Source organism: Kogia breviceps, chromosome 8 (assembly GCF_026419965.1).
Source record: "Kogia breviceps isolate mKogBre1 chromosome 8, mKogBre1 haplotype 1, whole genome shotgun sequence".
NCBI lineage: Eukaryota > Metazoa > Chordata > Mammalia > Artiodactyla > Physeteridae > Kogia > Kogia breviceps.
Window position 1 is genome coordinate 7,555,843 of NC_081317.1, and position 19,315 is coordinate 7,575,157.

The window sequence follows — 19,315 nt, forward strand, 5'->3', positions numbered from 1 at the left end:
GGGGCCCTCGCTGCTCAGGCCCTCTGGTTCCAAGTTCACGTTCATTAGCAGAGACCCCTCCCTTCTTGTCAGGAGACCTTATGATGAATCATTAGTGAATGGGGCCCAGGCTGAGCTGGCTCTTTAGTTCCACCTCCCCATTTGGAAAGACACTTAGAGACAAGATAACCAGACCAGCCCTATTATTGGCCAGCTGGAGAGACTGAGGCCAGGAGAAAGAGGGTGGGACCCAAGGTGGCACAGCATGTCTTTTTTTGAATTTTATTTATTTATTTTTACACAGCAGGTTCTTATTAGTTATCTATTTTATACATATTGCACAGCATGTCTTGGTGTTGGTTGTCTCAGCGAAAGGCCCTAGAACCCAGAGAAGCTGAGCACATCACACAGGGTCACGCAGCATGGCCGACGCTGTCTCAGCCGGGCTGGGGAGGCAGCCGCTGGCCAGGAGCACACCCGGTGGGGAGGAAGCCCTGACCTCACCTGCACCTCTGTGTCCAGAAATACAAGAAGGCCAGGAAGCCCGGCCCCACCACCACGCCTGTGAGCCGGTGTGTGATCTATGCCTGGGATGCCTCCACTGCCGTTTACCTCCGGAGGCCACTGGGGTCCTCATCCCGGGATACAGAGGAGAGAGGGGGCGCAGTGGTGTTGGAGACCAGTTTAATGTGGACGCTCAGGCCTGGGCAGCGTGGGGAGCGTCCAGGAGTTGGGCGGGCAGGCAGGGAGGGTGGGTCGCGGGCCCACACCTGGCCAGCAGTCGGGAGGAAGCCCTGAGGAGGGGGTGCCGGGAGGTGGGGCGGGCCTAGGTACGCCAAGGGAAGTACCAGAAGAGTGGCCTAGGCCGGCAGACACCCCCCCCCCCCCAAAGAAATCTGTAGGCCAGCCCTTGAGAAGGTATCTAAGCCAGGTGGCAAGTGCTCAGGCCAGAGCCTGGCCGGGGGCTCCCAGAGCCTAGGGGCTGGCATCGCTGGGGGCCTCCCCGAGCTGCTGCTGGAACTCAAGGCGCGTCTGCCGGTTGGATTCAAGCAGCTCCTGGAGGCGGGCGTGGAGGTGGTCATTCTTCTCCTCCAGGTGGTCCAGACAGGAGTTGATCTGGTCCAACATGGAGTTGATGGCAGCGTATTCTGGGAGGAAGGGTTAAGAGAGTCAAGGTCCCGTATCTCCTCAGGGATCACAGGCACACCCCGCCCCGCACACACACACCCCCCACCGCCACTGTCCCCCAGCCTGCCTTTAAAGAGCTTTGGGCAAGTCCCTACTCCTTCCTGAGCCTCACTGTCACCAGCTGGAAAATGGGTGGATATCAAAAGAGGAAAGGCTTTGGAGAAATACCTTAGTGTACCAGCTTTTTCTAGGGTTAGGTTGGTCACAGGGAGGTTAGCCAGACAGTGTCCTGCCTGGGAATTCCTGCCAGGTGCCAGGTCTCCTCTCTACTTCCTGCCTAGAGGCCAGAGCCCATGCTCCTGAGCAGGCAATCAAGGCCTCTGTCCCCGGGCAGGCCCTACTCTCCAGCCCTTTCTGGCTCCCCCTGCCCTAGCTCCTAGCAGACTCCAAGGCCCTGCTCCCTTCTCTAGCCCCACCTCCCCTGCCTTTTCCTTTCCTCTCTCACAGCTGCCTTGGCCCACCTCAGGCCCCTTGCACATGCTGTGGCCTCTGCCTGGAATGTGCTGTGTCCTCCTTCTGTCTTCCTTCCCTCCTCTCCTCCTGGATGAGCCCCACTCGTCCTTCAAGTGTCAGCGTGGATGTTGCCACAGGGAGCCCTCCCATGCCCCAGCCTGATCGGGCCTCTATTCCTGAACCCCTTGCCCTCTCACACCTCCACGGCCCCTGCCTCCGGCTCGGCTGCTGTGACTGTGTGCTAGTCTGTCTCCCCGACCAGACTATAGTGAGCGCTGTGTGAGAGGTGGAATGGTCTTGTGTTCACTGCTGTTTCCCCAGTGCCCTCAGTGTCACACAGGAAGCATCTGTTGAATGAATGGATGGATGAATGAATGAAGCCTGACTTTCCAGGCTTTCTGCCTTTCCTCAACTGTCCCTGCCACCCAGAATGCCTCTGCCGCTCAAGGACCAGCTCCAAATGCCTCCTCTTCCAAGAATCCTTCCCTGATCTCCACCAGAAACCATCACTCCCTCCTCCACAGACACTCCTGACCTGCCTCTCTCAGCCACACAATGTCCCCTAGGACCCAAGGTCTGGGCCTGTGCCCACTGCGGGACCCAGTTCTGAGCCAGCCCATGACTCAGATACACTCAGCTGCCAGCTTGGGACAAAGGGGAAGCAGCTGGCGGTGTGTGGAAACGACCAGGGCTAGAGGAGAGTGTCTGGGATAAAGGCGCAAATGTGTCTGCATTCCGCGGGAAGGATACCCACTGCCCGGAGTTGTCCTAACTCACAGAGGACAGAGTCCTGGAAAGCCTCTGCTGGATCCTGGAGTCCAACTCCCTTGTGGTACAAATGGGGAAACCGAGGCCCAAGAAGGAAGACACCTGCCTAGGGTCCTCTAGCTGGTTGGTGGCAGAGCCAAGATTCAGACTTGGGGAGCAGGGGCACTTGGGTTTCAGTCCCAGCTCTGCCCCATCCCAGCAAGTTACTATGCCTTTCTGGAAAAAGGGAACAAGAACTGGGTGATTGTGAAGATTCAAATACATATATTAAGAACTCAGGGTCTGGTCACAGCAAGCACTTAGTAGATGGTCGCGATTATCAACATTTCACATTCCGGTCAAGAGACACAGGTGGGGAGAAAGATGGGGGGGGGCAGCTCTCTCCACTACTGGGGCTGGGCTTTGTCTGCGTCAAGTGGCACGGGTACCTCCCGGTTCCAAGTCTTTGCCTTCCATCGGGGACACCCTCCTCCCCAATGCCCTGTAAGTCCTGTGAATCTGCCAACTTCCACTCAGTGTGGCTCCTGGGAGGCCCTTCCAGATGCCCCCAGCACAGCTGCCCGCGTGATTACCACACCTGGTGGCTGTTCACCAGCAGTGCCCCAGGCAAACCGGGCAGCCCACCACTTACCCCACTTACTCTACCTCTTTATTAACTGCAGACCTTGAGGGATGAAGTGTTCTAAAACTGTTGTGGTGATGGTTGCACAACTCTGTGAATATCCTAAAACCCACTGAATCGTACAGTTTAAATGGGTAAATTGTACAGTGTGTGAATTATAGCTCAATAAAGCTGTTACCCAAAACAAAACCAAAAGCAGACTCCGTACTTACCCCACATTTACTAAGTCCTGCCCTCTAAGTTAATAAACTAAACTTTATTACACTAAAGGGAATAATAACCACTTACAGAACACTTGCATGCTTGGAGCCTACTATTTTCCATTCACTTTCTCATTTAATCCTGATACATCTCAATGCGGGAGACACTAACCATTACTCTTATTTTACAGATGGGGAAACTGAGGCTCCAGAAGGGGAGAAGGGAGCTGATGGTTCTCTCTCCTTCCCCCCTAACCCCAACCCCGCAGTGCTGTGTAGGCAACAGGCTGCTTTATAAGCAAGTCACATTCGCCAGGGCTCCAGGCCGCAGCACCAGCAAAGGTGCCTGGGGTTGCTGACTCAGCAGGGCGGCACGCCCACCCAGAGAGCCCCTCCTGCCAAGCCAAGACGGCCCACTCCAGGCCCCGGCCCCTTAGGAGTCTCCATCTCCACAGGGGCTGAAAGAAGTGTCTGGAGCAAATCCCAATCCCAAAGGGCGAGTGATCTGAAGCGGCCTCAGTTTCCCCAACTGTAAAACGGGGCCTGTCGCCCACAGTTCTCGAAGCCTGCGGTTTCCAGGGACCCGCTCGCAGGTGCTCGTCCCAAACCCCCAGAGGACGCTTGCTGCTCCGGAACCACCATGGGGCAAGGGGATGGGAGGGCTCTGCGGTTCCTTCCCCGTCCCTATCCCGGCCCCGATTCCCCTTCCCAGGAGGGCACCCCGGAGAAAGCAAAGTCGTTTCAGCAGCCCCCCTGGGTCACCTGCTTCCCCGAAGCCGTCGTCCTCGCCTTCCGCACCTGCCTCCACCGGCACGCCCAGGTCCCCGTTGGGGCCCGACATTGCGGGCTCGGGAGCCGCAAGGGCAGCGCGACGACGCAACGCGGCGACGGTCGCGCCGATAACCGGCGCGGGGCGGAAGAGGGAGGCGGTGGATGGAACTCGGGGCCGGAAGGGCGGAACGCCGCGGCGGAACGTGCCCCGTAGGCCGGGACCCCACCCCCAAGGCGGAGCCCGGCGGCCAGAGCTCAGCCCCTCCCCCCGCCAGAAAACCGCCCCCGCCCGTCCGCAAGACTCCACCCCACACTCGAGCCCCGCCCACACCCTGCCTCACAGTCGAGCTCCGCCCACTTCCGCCGGTCCCCGGGCCCACCCCTCTCCCGGCGGATGGTTTGAACCACCAAGGGATACCCCATGAGAATCTTAGGCGGCGGGGGCTCGGCCGTCAGTCAGGTCGAGCAACCCGGCACAAGGGCAGAGCAGCCTGGGACCCCCCACTCTGCCCCATCCTGCTGCTGGAGACCTGTGGGTAAGCTAGGCGGCGCCTCTGCATGGGCGAAATCTGAGACGAGTTGTTTCTAAGGCCCCCAATGTGTAGGGAAGATATCCTTTCACAGCCTACTTGAGAGTCACGGTCAGCAGAGTGCAGCTTGTGGCTATCAGTCAAGGAAGGCTTCGGGATAGTCTGCCCAGCTGCCATCATATCCCACCCTTTTTACCAGCTGGGAAAGGGGGCCCTGCCCAAAGTTACCCAGCCGGAAAGTGTCGCTCCTGAGCTGGAACCAGAGGTGTGATCTTGGCCAGGGATACAGCTGAGTGAGGCCCATATCCAGGGGAGAGGGGCTCACTTACTGGGACTCCTGTAGCTGTAGCTGCTAGGAGGCCACATGACTGCTGCAGCCTGCTGCTGGTCTCACGCTGGTAGTTCCTGAGAGCAGGTCATCCCTGGGTGGCAGTCACACCGAGCTATGTTCCCCGCAGATGACAATGGGAAGGGATCCTCTCTGTCCCAGGAGCTGCCTTACCGTTTGACTGAGGAACGTGAGCCACCACTGACTTGGATAATGGAAGCCCCACCTTCTCCTTGAAGCAGGTTGAGTGGAGGCGAGACCCACGCTGAACCAGTGCAGGAAGAATTGCAGTGAAAACCCCTCACTCAGGTCAGCTAACCCTCCTTGACTATAATGGGTGGGTACCCTTCCTCCCATCCTCCCAGCTGCCCTCCTCTAGCCAGGCATCCACTTACTTCCCACCAGCTGGGGCTACCACAATATTTCGATTATTTCTTCCCACTACCTGGAACTGGACACATTGGCCAAATAAAGTTGAAATTTTCTGCCAAAAAAAAAAAAGGTACTGGGCTTCCCTGGTGGCGCAGTGGTTGAGAGTCCGCCTGCCGAGGCAGGGGACACGGGTTCGTGCCCCGGTCCGGGAAGATCCCACATGCAGCGGAGCGGCTAGGCCCGCGAGCCATGGCCGCTGAGCCTGAGCGTCCGGAGCCTGTGCTGCGCAGCGGGAGAGGCCCCAACAGTGAGAGGCCCGCGTACTGAAAAAAAAAAAAAAAAAAAAGGTACTAGGCCCATGGATGGAACACGTGGCAGACAGCACCTGGGCCATTTCTGGAGAGGGATGAGTCTTTGGCTTCGGGAGGGTGATGGGAGTGCGCCTGGGGGTAGCCAGGCGCTCTGATGGGTGGACACGTGCATCAGGCATCCCCATGCAGGCTGCATGCATGAGCGCTCGCATCCAACTGCTATGTCTGTACGTGCCTCGGCATGTTTCTGAGAACCTGTATGTCTCTCTGAGGGTCTGTTGCCCGTCCTTGTGTGCCTGGGAGTCTTCGTGTTTCTCCCTTTGTCTGTGGGGTCCTGTGATCTCAGGTGTGATTTCATAACTGGGAGAAAACATGTGCCTGTGCTTTTCTTTGGGTGTCCTATGCTTGTAGGGATAAACGTGTTTGGATTGTGTCAGCATGTCCACATATGTGACCTGTGTTTCTGCCGTGTCTCTGCGCACTTGTGTGCTACACAGACACAGGTGTTTCTGCTTCCGTCGGAGGACACAGGGCTCTTCTGTCTTAGTTGGTGAAGTGCCGGAGTCTCAGGGAGGGCCTCTCAGTGATCAGCCAAAGGCGGGTGCCCAGCCCTCCTTTCTCAGCCCTGCTCACACCTCTTCCAAGTGTTGACCCCGCTCAGCTCCTCTCTTTCCCAAGGAGACAATGCAGCCCCAGCGAGTACCCCCTCCCCAACCCCGGGGTGCCCATCCCATTGTGGGGACCAGGCAGGGGAGTCACTTGGCTTGTCCTGTTGAAAGTCAGAGTCCGCGGAGAACTGGGCAGGGTCTGCAGGACGCCGCACAGCCCCCTGCTAGCAGGAGCCCACCATAGCATTCAAGGAGCGGCCTTTCTCCTGGCCTGAGCGTGTGCTCGGGGCCTGGGGCTAGCGGTGTGGACAGAGGGAGGCAGGCGGGAGGGGAGGGGAGGGGAGGGGAGGGGAGGAGGGCCCGGCCAAAGCCTCATCCCCCAAGTGGCTGAGTGAGGGGGGACGATGGAGAGCTGGGTGGCACAGGTGGTGAGGCCCCTACCTGGCCGGCCCCTTCTCTACTCCCAGAAGCTAAAGAGAACCCGGACTCTGCCCACCCCACCCCTGTGGTCAAGATCCACATAGCAGAGACCACAGGACAGGACAGCCACTACCCCAGCCAGCCCTGCTGGGGGGAGGGGGTGTGCCTCGGTGCTACCCTGCCTCTGGCATCCCTGTTCACCTCTCACTCCTCATCTCACAAGCCCTGCCGTCACTCCCTCTGCAAGCCCAGTGTGGGAGGCTGAATACCGGTCCCCAAAGATATCTGGGTCCTAGTCCTTGGAACCAGTGAATGGTGCCTTATTTGGGAAAGGGGCCTTTGCAGACGTGATTACATCGAGACTTTGAGGTAGAGAGATTATCCAGGATTAGCACAGCTCCAGTATCTCCCCTTCCCCCAGCCAGGGGTGAAGGGGTAGGTGTGCAAGTTTGTGGATGGAGAAGCCTGGGTTTCTTCAGAACCCCACCCTCTCTGACCTCTGACCTTGCAACGGAAGAAGAGGCCAGGGAGGGGGTTCCTGTGTGTGGTGCAGACAGGGAAGGGCTCCAGCTGCGGCCTGTGGGTGAACAAGGGCTTGTTGGGCCCAGCCAAGCGGTGGGTACAGGTCTGGATCTCTCGAGTCTCCTGGAATCTGAATTCCTGGCAGCGTATTCCCCTCCCTGCCCCCCCGGCTCTGCGCCTGGTGTTCTGGAGGTTTTCATGGAGGAGAGGTGTGGGTGAGGACGAGATGCTGAATGCAGTCCGCACGGACCCTGCCACTCACCAGTGGGAGGGAGAGAACGAGCCCTGGCCGACAGGGGGCTGGGCGGGGGTGGTCCCCTATGGGCAGGGGACCACCCCTGGCGGCCCTCAAGCTGGGCATGCCTCTGCCCCACCCACTGTGCACCCCTCCTGCCCTGGCTGCTGTCTTGCAGCATCCACAGGAGTCCTGGTGAGTTGGGGGTGACAGCACCTCAGCCCTCGCAGCCCCCGTCCAGCTCCCCGGCCCTGGCTGGCCCTCTGCTGTGGCACCTAGTGCAGGTGATCGAGTGTGGGAAGGAGGTGTGGTCCCATCAGTGTTTCTGTCGGACCAGGCGTCCCTCGAAGGCAGGGACAGGCCTGGGGGTGGGGTGGGGTGGGTGGAGAGCTAGGAAGTGTCCAGCCAAAGCTGGCCGTGGGTTCTGTGGCCGCCATCACTTGCTGAGGACCACAGGGGGGTCCAGGAGTGATGCTAATGTGAGCCCACCCTTCGCCTGTCCTCCTCCCAGGTGGCCCAGGGGTCAAGGAGCACAGATTGGGGACCGGGGCATGTGTTTATTTAGCAGGCAAGGTGGGGCTCCGGAGAGCAGCTGGTGGGCAGTGCCACGAGAAGGGTCTCTGGACTCTCTCCTGTCACTGGTGTCTGGGCTGGTGGGGACAGCTGGGCACCAAGCCGGGCAAAGGCTGACAGGAGGGCGATGGGAGCAGAGAGACAGGAGGCACCTGAGAGGGAGACGGGGAAGTGGAGACAACAGCAGTCCTGGGTGGGGGGTGGGGGGGGCAAAGGCAGGCCTGCAGCCTGGCTCCCATCAGCCCCCTCCCCAGCCATACTCACTGCACCCTCATTGGTCATCGATGCACTGGTCTGTGGGGGAGAGAGTCTGTCAGAATGGGCAGGTGTGCGTGTGCATGACCCCTGCCCACTGGGACCCCTGCACTGCCCCTGGGCACCCCAGGCCCCAGCCTGGCCCAGCAAAGGCATATCTGGGGGTTCCCTTCAGGCCTGGGGGCTGGGGCAGGGGATTGGGAGAAGGGCCTGAGGCCGAGCAGACCTGGGGGACTCCTGTCCTCCAGCGGAGCTAGGTGAGGCCCAGCCACACATCTGCTCGGGCGCCCAGGCCTCTGCCTGTTTACCTGCTGAGCCCGGCAGCCCTTCAGCTTTGGGGAGCCAGTGGCTCCCTGAGTGACCTAGCTGGAGCCCCCTGCCCAGTCCAGGCCACCTGAAGACAAGGGCACTTTTCAAGTCAGTGGTGAGCAGCCTCAAGGTGAGGGGAAAGTGGCCCCAGACGAGGGGCTGTTAGGAGGAAGTGGTCTAGGATGGTGGGGCCTGGGGTGTCGGGGAAGTGGCCTGGGGCAGGGAGACTGGGGAAATTTGGACCTGGGCCTGAAATTCTCATCTGTCCGGGAGGAACCCTTGGGGCCCAGATCCCTGGGTGCCCCACGGATCCTTGGGTGGGGCAGGATCTTCCTGAACCCAGAGGGGCTCAGAGGGGCTCCAGTGACTGGAGCAGAGGACCGAGCTCCTCCTCCCCCCCTTTCTCTGGTGGGGCAGCATCCGGCCTGGATAGTTGCCACATCCCCTTTTCCTCTCCCCAGCTGGCCATTACCGATCGGGACAGGGAAGAGGATGTACTCGTCGGTGAGGCCCAGGGATTTGGCGAAGTAGATGAAGTTCTCCTTCAGTTGAGGGCTCAGCTCCTTGGTCCTCCCTGTGGCCAGATGGCCGGTGAGTGGCCGGCAAATACTCCATAAATATCGTTGAATGCGTGAGCAAGGCCTCTGATCCCTTCCTCATGGAGGGTCTGCAGAAGGACCTCCCTCCCTGGCCGCCCACAGGGACTGGGAACTGACACTGGAGAGGACCTGGGGTGCTGGGTTGGGGTGGGCCTCTCCCCCGACAGTGTGACCAGGAGCCGGGTCCCTGAGGCGGTGAGGAAGACCCACCGTAAAGGGTGGTCTTGAAGTACTCCTGGTTCTTGTAAACATTCTTGAAGTACACTATGGCAAACTGGTTGTAGTTGGTAGCCGCCACTTGCACGGTATAGCTCTGCACCCCGGGGAAGCCTGTGGGGAGGACGGCGAGGGGTCAGCCTGGCCAGGCTGGGGGGAGGGAGCCGTTCCTTTCTCCCCGGCCCATCTGCAGGGGCTTCTCGCACAGAACAGCATCTGTGCGGAGGGGCAGGGAGGTCTGCACCCCTTCCTGGAGGACCCTGCCCCCCCAGAAGCCCAACCCCAGGGCCCACCTCATTCAGGACTCACCCTTAATATTGCCCAGGGTGAACTGGCCGGGCCGGGAACTTGGGACAAAAGTTCTGATCCAGTGGACACAGCGCTCGTCCCTGTGGGAGGGAGAGATGGGTGAGTGAGACCGGAGGGGACACAGGCTTGGACTCCTTGGGCCGGACGAGGTGGGGGCCAGGGCTGTAGCTGGAGGGGGTGGGATTCTGATGCCCTGGCCTGGCCCAGCCCAAGACAGTGCATCCCCACCACAGCAGGCGGTCCCTACCCCACCCAGCTGAGATGGGCCTGGGTCTTCCCCTCTGAGCCCACCCCCTGTCTGTCACTGCCTGGTCTGCCCTGGGACATCTGACCCTGCTCAGACCCTCCCTCCAGCACCCACTGTCCTTTCCTCTTCAGGGCTGTCTCCCCTCGGTGGCCTTCCCTACACACTGTCCCCCCACCCCCAACCCCAGACATTTATCCCCTGGTCCTATCTACCCTCTGCTGCTTCCCTGTCTGTAACCTCTCCTGGGGGATTTACCTTCCAAGGTTCCAGTCTGCTCCCCGCCAAAGACTCCTCTAGCTCCTGGATCAACCCTGACCTGAGTCCCACCCTGTCTCCTGGTATTCCAGAGCTGATCTCCCCAAACGCACCCTTCTTCTGCTTCTTGCTCCACAGATGCTCCAGCCTCAATCCCCCTAGGTGCCAGAGCCAGAAACTCATAGGGGCTGGGCCATCCTTGGCACCCTGCCATTTCTCTCTCCGCCACCCCCAGAGGGACCCTGCTCAGACCCGCTCCTCACCAGATCTCTTCTGTGCTGGTGCCTGAGGCCCCTGGCAGTGTGAGGGCTGCCCCCCTGCCAAGTCACTCATCAGCTGCTGCTCAGGACAGCTGTACGATGGCTGCTTCCTGAGGGAGTGTTTCTGACTCAGAGTCACCAGCCCCTGCCGTGGACGCCTCATGCCTCCTTCGGAGGCAGGGCGGCTCGTTCAAGGCCCAGTTCCAGAGGCTCCCTCCCTGTAAGCCCTTGATGGAGCCCTGGGGGGGGGGGCTCCAGGTGCTCTCTGTCTTGTTTTCTGAATGACTGTGTCCAGCCCCAGTACCCTCTGTGTCTGCTCTGAAGTGACCAATAAATGCTGACCTAATGAAGGAAGAAATGAACAAATATCTGAATCCGGTGCAGAGCACAAGGGTGAATGACTGTCTCTCACCTTCGGTCAGCCCTTGACCGTGACATCAGTCTGCTGCCAGACCCTCAAGCAGCCCCTCAGGTCTCCCCCACTTTCCCCAAGGAGGTGGCAGCTCTCACCTGAGCAGGGTGGAGGTGACATTGTAGCTGCGATCTTCTTTCAGCTCGTAGGTGGTGGCGTACATCTTAAACTGGCCCTGTTCTTCCTTCTTAAATGCATTCCCTGCCAAGCCTACGATGTACCACTTCCCCTGGAACTACAGGGGGTTGTAATAGGCAGAGCCCGCAAACGACCCTAGGGCCCCCGCCACTGCTCTGTCCCTGCAGTCCCTGAACCAGGAGCCCGTGTAACTAAGCAGCAGAGCCTGGGACTGGGCATTCAGTTCCTGTACTGATGAAGCCAGTGGGAGCTGGAGGGAGCCAGGCCAGGAGGGAGCCCTGAGGATGGCAGAGAGGGGGCGACCCTGGGCAGGGTGGCCAGCTGGCCTCCCTGTGCCTCAGTTTCCTCCTCACTCAGAGGGACTAAAGGTGTTCTCACCACGCACGGACTACAGCAGTTACGGGAGAGACACTGGACCTGGGAAGGTCTGTCCAGGTGATCCTCTCGTCGGCAAGGTCGGGGTCGGTGTGGCACAATGGAGCGTGGCTTCCATCGGGGGACCCAGGGCAGGCTAAGCGGAAGCCCGGGCGTCCTGCCTTTTACCTGTTTGCTAGGACCCTTCACCTCTCTTCCCCTCTGCGCGCGCACCCTTCCCCGGGCACCCCCTGCAGCTCTCCCTCCAGGGCCCTTACCTGCTCAGGCTGGAAGTTGGGCTGCAGGGGGACCCTGAACAGAGGTGGGGCGGGGATCAGGTTGGGGGTGGAATCCTGGGCTTGGGTGTGCAGGGCCCCCAGCAGGCTGAGGCCCAGCCACAGGAGACCTAGGGGCATGGCTTCAGGGCTGAGGAGGCTGGCGCTCCGTACAGCAGCTGAAGGGGGGAAGTGAGTGTGGAGGCCGCCTAGGCAACCCTGCTTACGGTCCACCTGACTCGTGGCCCAGCCCAGGGTGGAGTGATTCATATTTTGCCAAATCCAGGAAGGGTGAGGCCATTGCCAGCACTCTTGCTGAAACACCTGGCAAGATTTCTGTCCCTTTCCCCTCTGGTCAGGATTGTGCCAGACCAGGGCTAGAAAGTGGGGAGGGGACATTGCCCAGAGCTCTGCACGTCTGGCAGGCACAGGGGTTCCCTCCACGCTCTCTGTGCCCCTTCCCTTCATTCTGGTTGGCTCTGTATAGGGTCGGTGGTCCCCGATCAGGACAAGCTGTCATCTCTGACTTGCAGGGGCCCCTGCTCAGCCCCAGCCCAGGGTGGGCATGTGTGGTGAGACCCCCTTCCCACATCCGGGGAACACAGACAGTTGCTCACCCCGGCAGCCTATGGGCTGTGGCCTGGCTCTCAGAAGGGACAGGGAAGGGTGGGGCAGCTGAGAGTGAACATTTCTGACCAGGAAGGACGGAGGGTGTGGTGTGTGCCCTGAGCTCTCAGATCCCAGATCCTGGCCCTCCCGGGGGCCGCACACCAGGCCAGAGGCTGAAGGAAGAGCCCCTCCCCTCCTCCATGCCTCGGACCTTAACCAACCCCCTAAAGGACTTGGTCCCCGCTGTGGGCCCAGGGGATGAGACCCCAGCTGGGCACGCGAGCCCCACGCGTGGACACTTGGCAAAGCAGAGAGCAGGTGTTGAGGTCCCAGCGCCATGCTGGTGGGGGGCAGTGCGGGCGGGCATCTGTGCCGGGTGAGGAGCGCTGGGGGCTGGGGCCTGAAGGTGGGCTATCCACCCAGCTGCTCTGGACGCCAAGTGCTTTGCGGCACAGGGAATGCAGGGACTTGGACTTGTCTTTGAGAGGTCCTTGAGGCCATCTGCTGTCTCTGGCCACAGCCTTGGAGCCCAGTGCCCTGGGCCTGGGACCCCAGAACTGTCCCTGCCGTGGCTGATCCCAGCTTTGTCCTTGGAGGGATGCAGTTTCCTCACTGAGGGCCTGGCTGTCCTTGGGAGGCAATGGTGGGTCCCAGGCCCTGGGCGGCGTCTCCCAGATAGCTTACCACGAGGGCCAATGCGGTCTGGATGCCTGATCTGCGGCTGAACTGAGGATCCGCTGGCCTCGCGTGAGACTGACGGGGACCTCACTGGCTCTGCCCGCCTGCTGCTTGGGAATCAGCTTCCCCAGCCTAGGCTCTGGGGTGCCGAGCCCTGAGGGGAGGGGCTTTGGAGGGGTCCTGAGCTGGTGGGTAGGAAGCGTCCTACTGAGGCAGAGAGAGGCCCCCACAGGACCCCTGCCCTCTCAGGCCCTGACCTGCTGGCCTGTCCGGGTGATGAAAGCACAGGAAGTAGAGATGAGCAAAGCCGCTTTCTTCAGGGATGTTGCCACCGAAGGCTGTGCCCTCTGCAGGCACCCGCGGCCACCCCCACCCCACCCCTTTCATCCCTGCTTGCAGCCCCAGAGCCTCTACCCCTGCTATTCTCTTTGACCTTAAAAGGTACCCTCGAGTCTGTGGTGACTCCTAGACATTGGGGAAACTCATGGATGGAGGCTCAAAGAATTTTAAGTAGGAGAGGGACAGTACCGTGGATCACCAAGGAGCCACTGCAGGGAATATTCTAGATTCTAAAAGTCAGGTTTGGGACTTCCCTGGTGGCACAGTGGTTCAGAATCCGCCTGCCAAGGCAGGGGACACGGGTTCGAGCCCTGGTCCGGGAACATCCCACATGCCGCGGAGCAACTAAGCCCGTGCGCTACAACTACTGAGCCGGCACTCTAGAGCCCACGAGCCACAACTACTGAAGCCCACGCACCTAGAGCCCGTGCTCCGCAACAAGAGAAGCCACCGCGATGAGAAACCCACGTACGGCAACAAAGAGTAGCCCCTACTTGCCGCAACTAGAGAAAGCCTGTGCACAGCAACGAAGACCCAATGTAGCCAAAAAAAAAAAAAAAAAAAAAAGTCAGGGTTACTCTGAAAAACAGAAAGGAATGGGTCCTAAGAAAAACACTAACTGAATGAGATAGAAGGAGGAGTGGCCTGTTCTCTTCCGTGTTTTAAGATTTCCCATTGATGTTGATGAGAAATAAATATGAAGACCTGTTCACAGTTTTGCTCACATTGAGCGATCTCAAAAAAAGTCAGGGTGAGGGAATTCCCTGGCGGTCCAGTGGTTAAGACTTGGTGCTTTCAGTGCTGTGGGCCCAGGTTCGATCCCTGCTCTGGGAAGTAAGATCCCGCAAGCCGCTCAGTGTGGCCCAAAAATAATAAAATGAAATGAAATGAAAAAATAAAATAAAATAAAATAAATAAAATAAAAGTCAGGGTGGCCAATGCTCCCCTGGTATGAATTGGGGAGGGGCGTTTGGGCCAGGCCTGCAGCATGTGAAGACCAGGGCCAGGTGCAGGAAGGGAGACGGCCCAGCTGCCCAGCTCAGGGGCCCCTGTTGGAGTCCTGACGCCTCCGGGTGCTTGCAAATCTCTGTCCACTCCCCCACACACACTCTGTCAGTGTCCCCGTCTGTAAAGAGAGCTGCGGGCAGATCCTGCGAGGCCGTGCAGCCGGTGCACACACGGGCGGGTCTCTACAGGACGTCACCTCTGGGTTTCTGATCACACCCACGCAGGGCCCGTTCTCTCTGTGCTGGCTCCAGGCCTGTCTCAGACCCACTGGCCTTGTCTACCTCTCTGTCCTTATCTCCGTGTGGTCTTGGCCTCAGCTGACACACCTGGTGACAGCCATCTCATCACCCCTTCCTCAGCTGGCCGCCTTCTGCCTTCTCTCCTGGCCCAGCCCTGGAGATTGGCCTGGTCCAGGAGCCGAGGGAGGAGTGAAGGGGACGAGGCCTGTCCAGGGATTTGAGTCTCAGCAGGGTGCCGTGTCCCAGCCATACCTCGTGGGGGGGTCCAAGGATGGTCCTGGCCTTGGCTGGAGCAGAGGTCAGGCCAATCCCAGCCAACAAGAGGTGGGTTTGCGGCTGTGTGGGGCTGGGTGGCAGGGGATCAGCCGAGGGTGCTTGCTGCTGTCTGCCTTAGGAAGGGAAGGGTCCTGCAGGGTGGGCTGGGGATAAAGGTGAAAAGCTCTGCCCACCCTCTTCAGAGTCCAGCTGGGCTTCGGGGAAGGGTCAGCTCGACACGCACACCCACCTCGCACAAGCTGCAGAACTAGGTACTAGGAGGGTTGGGTGAGGACCGTGGTGTAGACCTCCTGTTTAGACTTGGGCCGACTCCAAGGACAGGACCCTGGAGGCCTCGTTCCTTGCCCAGCCCCCTCCCACTGGGCCTGGGCCCAGGCCCCCGGGCAAGGAAGACACTCGCAGGTTCACCCTGCCCAGAGCTGGGAGCAGTTCCTGGACTCCAGGGCTTCAGAAAGTTCCGCACTGCGCTCGTGGCGCCGCGTGGGGCACCCCAGGTGCTTGTTTGACTCCCCTTGGCCCCTCTCTTTGTTTCCACTGTGGCCCCTGGGCTGGTCTTACAGGCCACCCCTGCCGGCTTTCCCCACTGTCTCTCGAGGAGCTGCAGATGTCCTGAGTGAGGCCACAACAAGCCACAGGCTGCAACAAGCCACACAGGAGTCTTGAGGCCAGGCCCCCTCTTGGGAGAAGCCAGGGCTGGACCTTCCAAGTCCTGCTCTGGGTCTCTTTAGCAACGGCAGGAACTTAAAAACCATCCACACGTGGCTCTCTCTGTGGCAAGAAGCCAGCAGAACTGTGGCTGCTCTGAATCTGTTCTGGCAGGTGCTCTCCCCCTCCACAGGCCCCAGAGGAGAAGCTCCCCAGGGAATGCAGTGGCCTGACCTCCCATGGAAGCACCCAGGCCTCATCCCTGGTCTAATCCAATCAGGAAGGCAGTCAAATGCTCTCTGACAGTTTTTGCATCTCAGGAATCTACTCTAACCCCCTGGACTTGTTTCTGGAAGCTTGGGAGCAGTGTTCAGCCCAGCCTGGGATGTTTGGGGCAAAAGCACCCCTCTCTCCCCTGCTTGAAGGGCTGAGTAGGAGGTCCCCGGGGCAGGGGCGACTAGGCTCCTGGGAGCCAGGGCGACACCTGGGAGCAGCCTACAGGCAAGGTGCCCCCAGGAGGCCAGCTGTGGCGACAGCAACTCTTAGGGTCCACAGATAGGCCCTCCTTGGCCACTGCGGGTCCAAACACCCAGAAGAAGGAAGGACTGTTCCGCGTGAGGTGCCTGCTCCTCCAGAGGTTTGGCTTGAGTCTCAAGTTTCCAGAGGCAGCTTTCCAACCCCCATCGCTCAGCTCTCAGCCAGGGTCACTCGAGGATCTCCTGGTTCCTGCCCTTTCCACCTACCAGAAAGCCTACCTGTGGCAAAGCTTAGAAAGGCAGCCGCGGACTCCCCTGGTGGCGCAGTGGTTAAGACTCCACCTGCCAATGCAGGGGACGCGGGTTCGAGCCCTGGTCCGGGAAGGTCCCACATGCCGCGGAGCAACTAAGCCCGTGCACCACAGCTACTGAGCCCGCGTGTCACAACTGCCGCAGCCCGCGTGCCTCGAGCCCGTGCTCCGCAACGAGAGAAGCCACCACAATGAGAAGCCCGTGCACCGCAAGGAAGAGTAGCCCCCGCTCGCCGCAAATGGAGAAAGCCCACGCACAGCAACGAAGACCCAACGCAGCCCCCAAATAAATTAATTAATAAATTAATTTTTTAAAAGAATAAAATAAAGGCAGCCGCTTCTGACACCACCCACAATACACCCACTGGATTCCTCCCTGTGGGGAAATCCTTAGGGTCTACCAGGCAGCAGCAGCATGAGGTCTGGGGCCAGGCCCTTGTCCTGCTTCTGGTTCTTGGGTGCCTGGCCCATGCATGCAGGCCCCTTAGATGGGTGCTGCTGCCTTTCACTCCGGGGCCTGGACTCCCATGCAGGCAAGAGGGCCTGTGATGATTACAAGGGGTCCGGGGGACTGGAGGCCACGGCTCGGGGCAGGGTCTGCAGGGGGCGCCAGGCATCCAGCAGGCGCTGGGTGGACGCTGCGCTCCTGGGGAGTTGGGCAGGGGTACCTCTGTCCGTCGGCCTCTGCCTGGTATGGCCCTGACACTCAGCAAGACCTGCTCCTCCCAGCTCTGCACCCGTCCTGCCACGAGCAAGGCTGTGACAGTGAAGACAAGGTCAGGCTCCAAAGGGGCAGTGTGTCCACTTTCATAAGGAGAGGGGGCCGACCTGGGCCCGTGGCCAGTGGGGCGAGGGGCCAGGGAGCCTGGTGCGGGGAGCAGGCGAGAGTAAAACTCTGAGAACACCCATTGAAGCCCTGGGACTGGCCACTGCCCCTCTGTAGTCCAATTCTCAGGGGGACCAGGTAGGGGTCCGGGGGGCGGTGTGAGTTTCTGGGGACCTTGGGCTGGAGGGAGGACCACCCCCTTCCCCCTTCTCATGACTCTCAGAATCACCTCAGGGGTGAGAGCCCTCTGTAGAGGTGTGACAGGCAGGCTGAGGTATGGGCATAGGTATGGGTGTTTCCTCTGGGCCCAGAGCCCCTCAAGCCTCAGATGGGCGCTGGCCTCCCCCCGGGTCAGTGCAGCCCGAGTGCCCTCCCCGGGAGCCAACCTGGGTCTGCCAGGATTGAGTGACCCATGGCTCCTTGGTCTCTTCCCATACGTCTGGGGCCCCCGGTCGTGGGATACTGCTACGAACTGAATGTTTGTGTCCCCCCCAGAATCCATGTTGAAATCCTAACCCACAATGCAATGGTATTAGGAGGGGCGCCTTTGGGAGGTGATTAGGTCATGAGAGCGGAGCCCTCGCGAATGGGATTAGTGTCCTTATAAGTGACCCCAGAGAGCTCCTCGCCCCTTCCACCATGTGCAGACCCTGTGAGAAGACGGCTGTCTGTGAACCAGGAAATGGGCGGAAATGGGCCCCCACCAGACACCGAATCTGCTAGTGCCTTAATCTTGGACTTCACAGACTCTAAAACTGTAAGAATTAAATTTCTGTTGTTGGGACTTCCCTGGTGGCGCAGTGGTGAAGAATCCACCTGCCAGTGTGGGGTACACAGGTTCGATCCCTGGTCCGGGAAGATCCCACATGCCTCGGAGCAACTAAGCCCGTGCGCCACAACTACTGAGCCTGCGCTCTAGAGCCCGTGAGCCACAGCTACTGAGCCTGCGTGCCACAACCACTGAAGCCCGCACACCTAGAGCCCGTGCTCCACAACAAGAGAAGCCACCGCAATGAGTAGCCAGTGCACCTCAATGAAGAGTAGCCCCTGCTCACCACAACTAGAGAAAGCCCGTGCACAGCAAAAATAAATAAATACATTTATTTAAAAAAAAAAAAAAAAGAGGCAGGGCCGCATTAGAGAGGGTGAAGGAAAACAAGGAGGGTGAGGTCACGGACTCACAGAGGGACATGTGTCCAAGAGACTGGCTAGTAGGGTCAGATACCAATGGGAGGTCACAGAAGCTACAGCCTGGAATGGGGCTCCTGGGCTGGCATGATCTGGGCTATGCCTGGACAGAGGCTCTGTCCTCTCTTCGGTGTGAAAACCCCGGGTCTTGGCCACCTGTCCCCAGATGTCCCACAGCAACAGGGAACAGCACAGCTATCCCTAGGGTTTGCTCACACTTGGGCCTAGGGATCCATCCAGCTCAGCCACAGACAGAAGGTCCCCCTCTGGAATGAACTAAAGAAGAGGCCGTATAGGCACCCAGGGCAGTGAGCACTGGCTGGCAGGCCAAGACGCGTGGGCCTGCCCTTACGTCCTGCCCGATCTTGGCCAGGAAGACAAAGTGAGAATTTGCCAAGTATTTTGGTGGAGGATTGGGTTATTGGGTTTCCTTCCTGTATTTGGCAAAGATGGAGCAAGCTGCCAGGTGGGCAAAAAATAGGGGTCTCTAAAACCCCGGCCTCACTAGCCTCCAGACTCTCCCCATTCATTTCCCCATTTAATCCTGACAGATCTCATTGCAGGAGACACTAACCATTATTCTTATTTTACAGATGGGGAAACTGAGGCTCCAGAAGGGGAGAAGGGAGCTGACGGTTCTCTCTCCTTCCCCCCTAACCCCACCCTTCTCCATCTCCACAGGGGCTGAAAGAAGTGTCTGGAGCAAATCCCAATCCCAAAGGGCGAGTGACCTGAATCGGCCTCAGTTTCCCCATCTGTAAAACAGGGCCTGTCGCCCACAGTTCTCGAAGGCTGCGGTTTCCAGGGACCCGCTCGCAGGTGCTCGTCCCAAACTCCCGGAGGGCGCTTGCTGCTCCGGAACCACCCTGGGGCGGGCGGATGGGAGGGCTCTGCGGTTCCTTCCCGGTCCCTATCCCGGCCCCGATTCTCCTTCCCCGGAGGTCACCTCCGAGACAGCAAAAGTCGTTTCAGCTGCCCCCCTGGGTCACCTGCTTCCCCGAAGCCCTAGTCCTCGCCTTCCGGGCCCGCCTCCACCGGCATGCCCAGGTCCCCGTTGGGACCCGACATTGTGGGCTTGGGCGCCGCAAGGGCAGCGCGAAGATGGGACACAGCAATTGTAGCACAGAAAGCCGGCGCTGGGCGGAAGGTGGAGGCGGTGGATGGAACTCGGGATCAGCTGCGCTGAATGCCACAACTGGACGCGCCCGGGC

At 59.8% G+C, this 19,315-nt stretch overlaps 2 protein-coding genes and 1 long non-coding RNA gene across 3 annotated transcripts; 1 reads left to right on the top strand and 2 right to left on the bottom strand.

The window, feature by feature from the left end:
• Positions 1–247: 247 nt before the first annotated feature.
• BBLN (bublin coiled coil protein) lies at positions 248–4,215 on the bottom strand. Its single transcript, XM_059072687.2, has 2 exons — positions 3,973–4,215; positions 248–1,127 (listed from the first exon to the last, which is right to left on the bottom strand). Exons 1-2 carry the CDS (start codon positions 4,049–4,051, stop codon positions 955–957), a joined length of 252 nt encoding a protein of 83 aa, XP_058928670.1. The 5' UTR covers positions 4,052–4,215; the 3' UTR covers positions 248–954.
• Positions 4,216–4,358: 143 nt separating this feature from the next.
• Positions 4,359–9,980, top strand: LOC136794713 (uncharacterized). The gene is made up of 4 exons (XR_010841845.1): positions 4,359–4,517; positions 4,970–5,148; positions 8,906–9,035; positions 9,585–9,980. It is a non-coding gene; the product is annotated as an uncharacterized lncRNA (long non-coding RNA).
• On the bottom strand, positions 7,850–11,703 carry LCN2 (lipocalin 2). The gene is made up of 7 exons (XM_067040648.1): positions 11,513–11,703; positions 10,841–10,977; positions 9,569–9,648; positions 9,254–9,373; positions 8,917–9,018; positions 8,145–8,174; positions 7,850–8,032 (listed from the first exon to the last, which is right to left on the bottom strand). Exons 1-6 carry the CDS (start codon positions 11,648–11,650, stop codon positions 8,152–8,154), a joined length of 600 nt encoding a protein of 199 aa, XP_066896749.1. The 5' UTR covers positions 11,651–11,703; the 3' UTR covers positions 7,850–8,032; positions 8,145–8,151.
• Between the last annotated feature and the right edge of the window lie 7,612 nt (positions 11,704–19,315).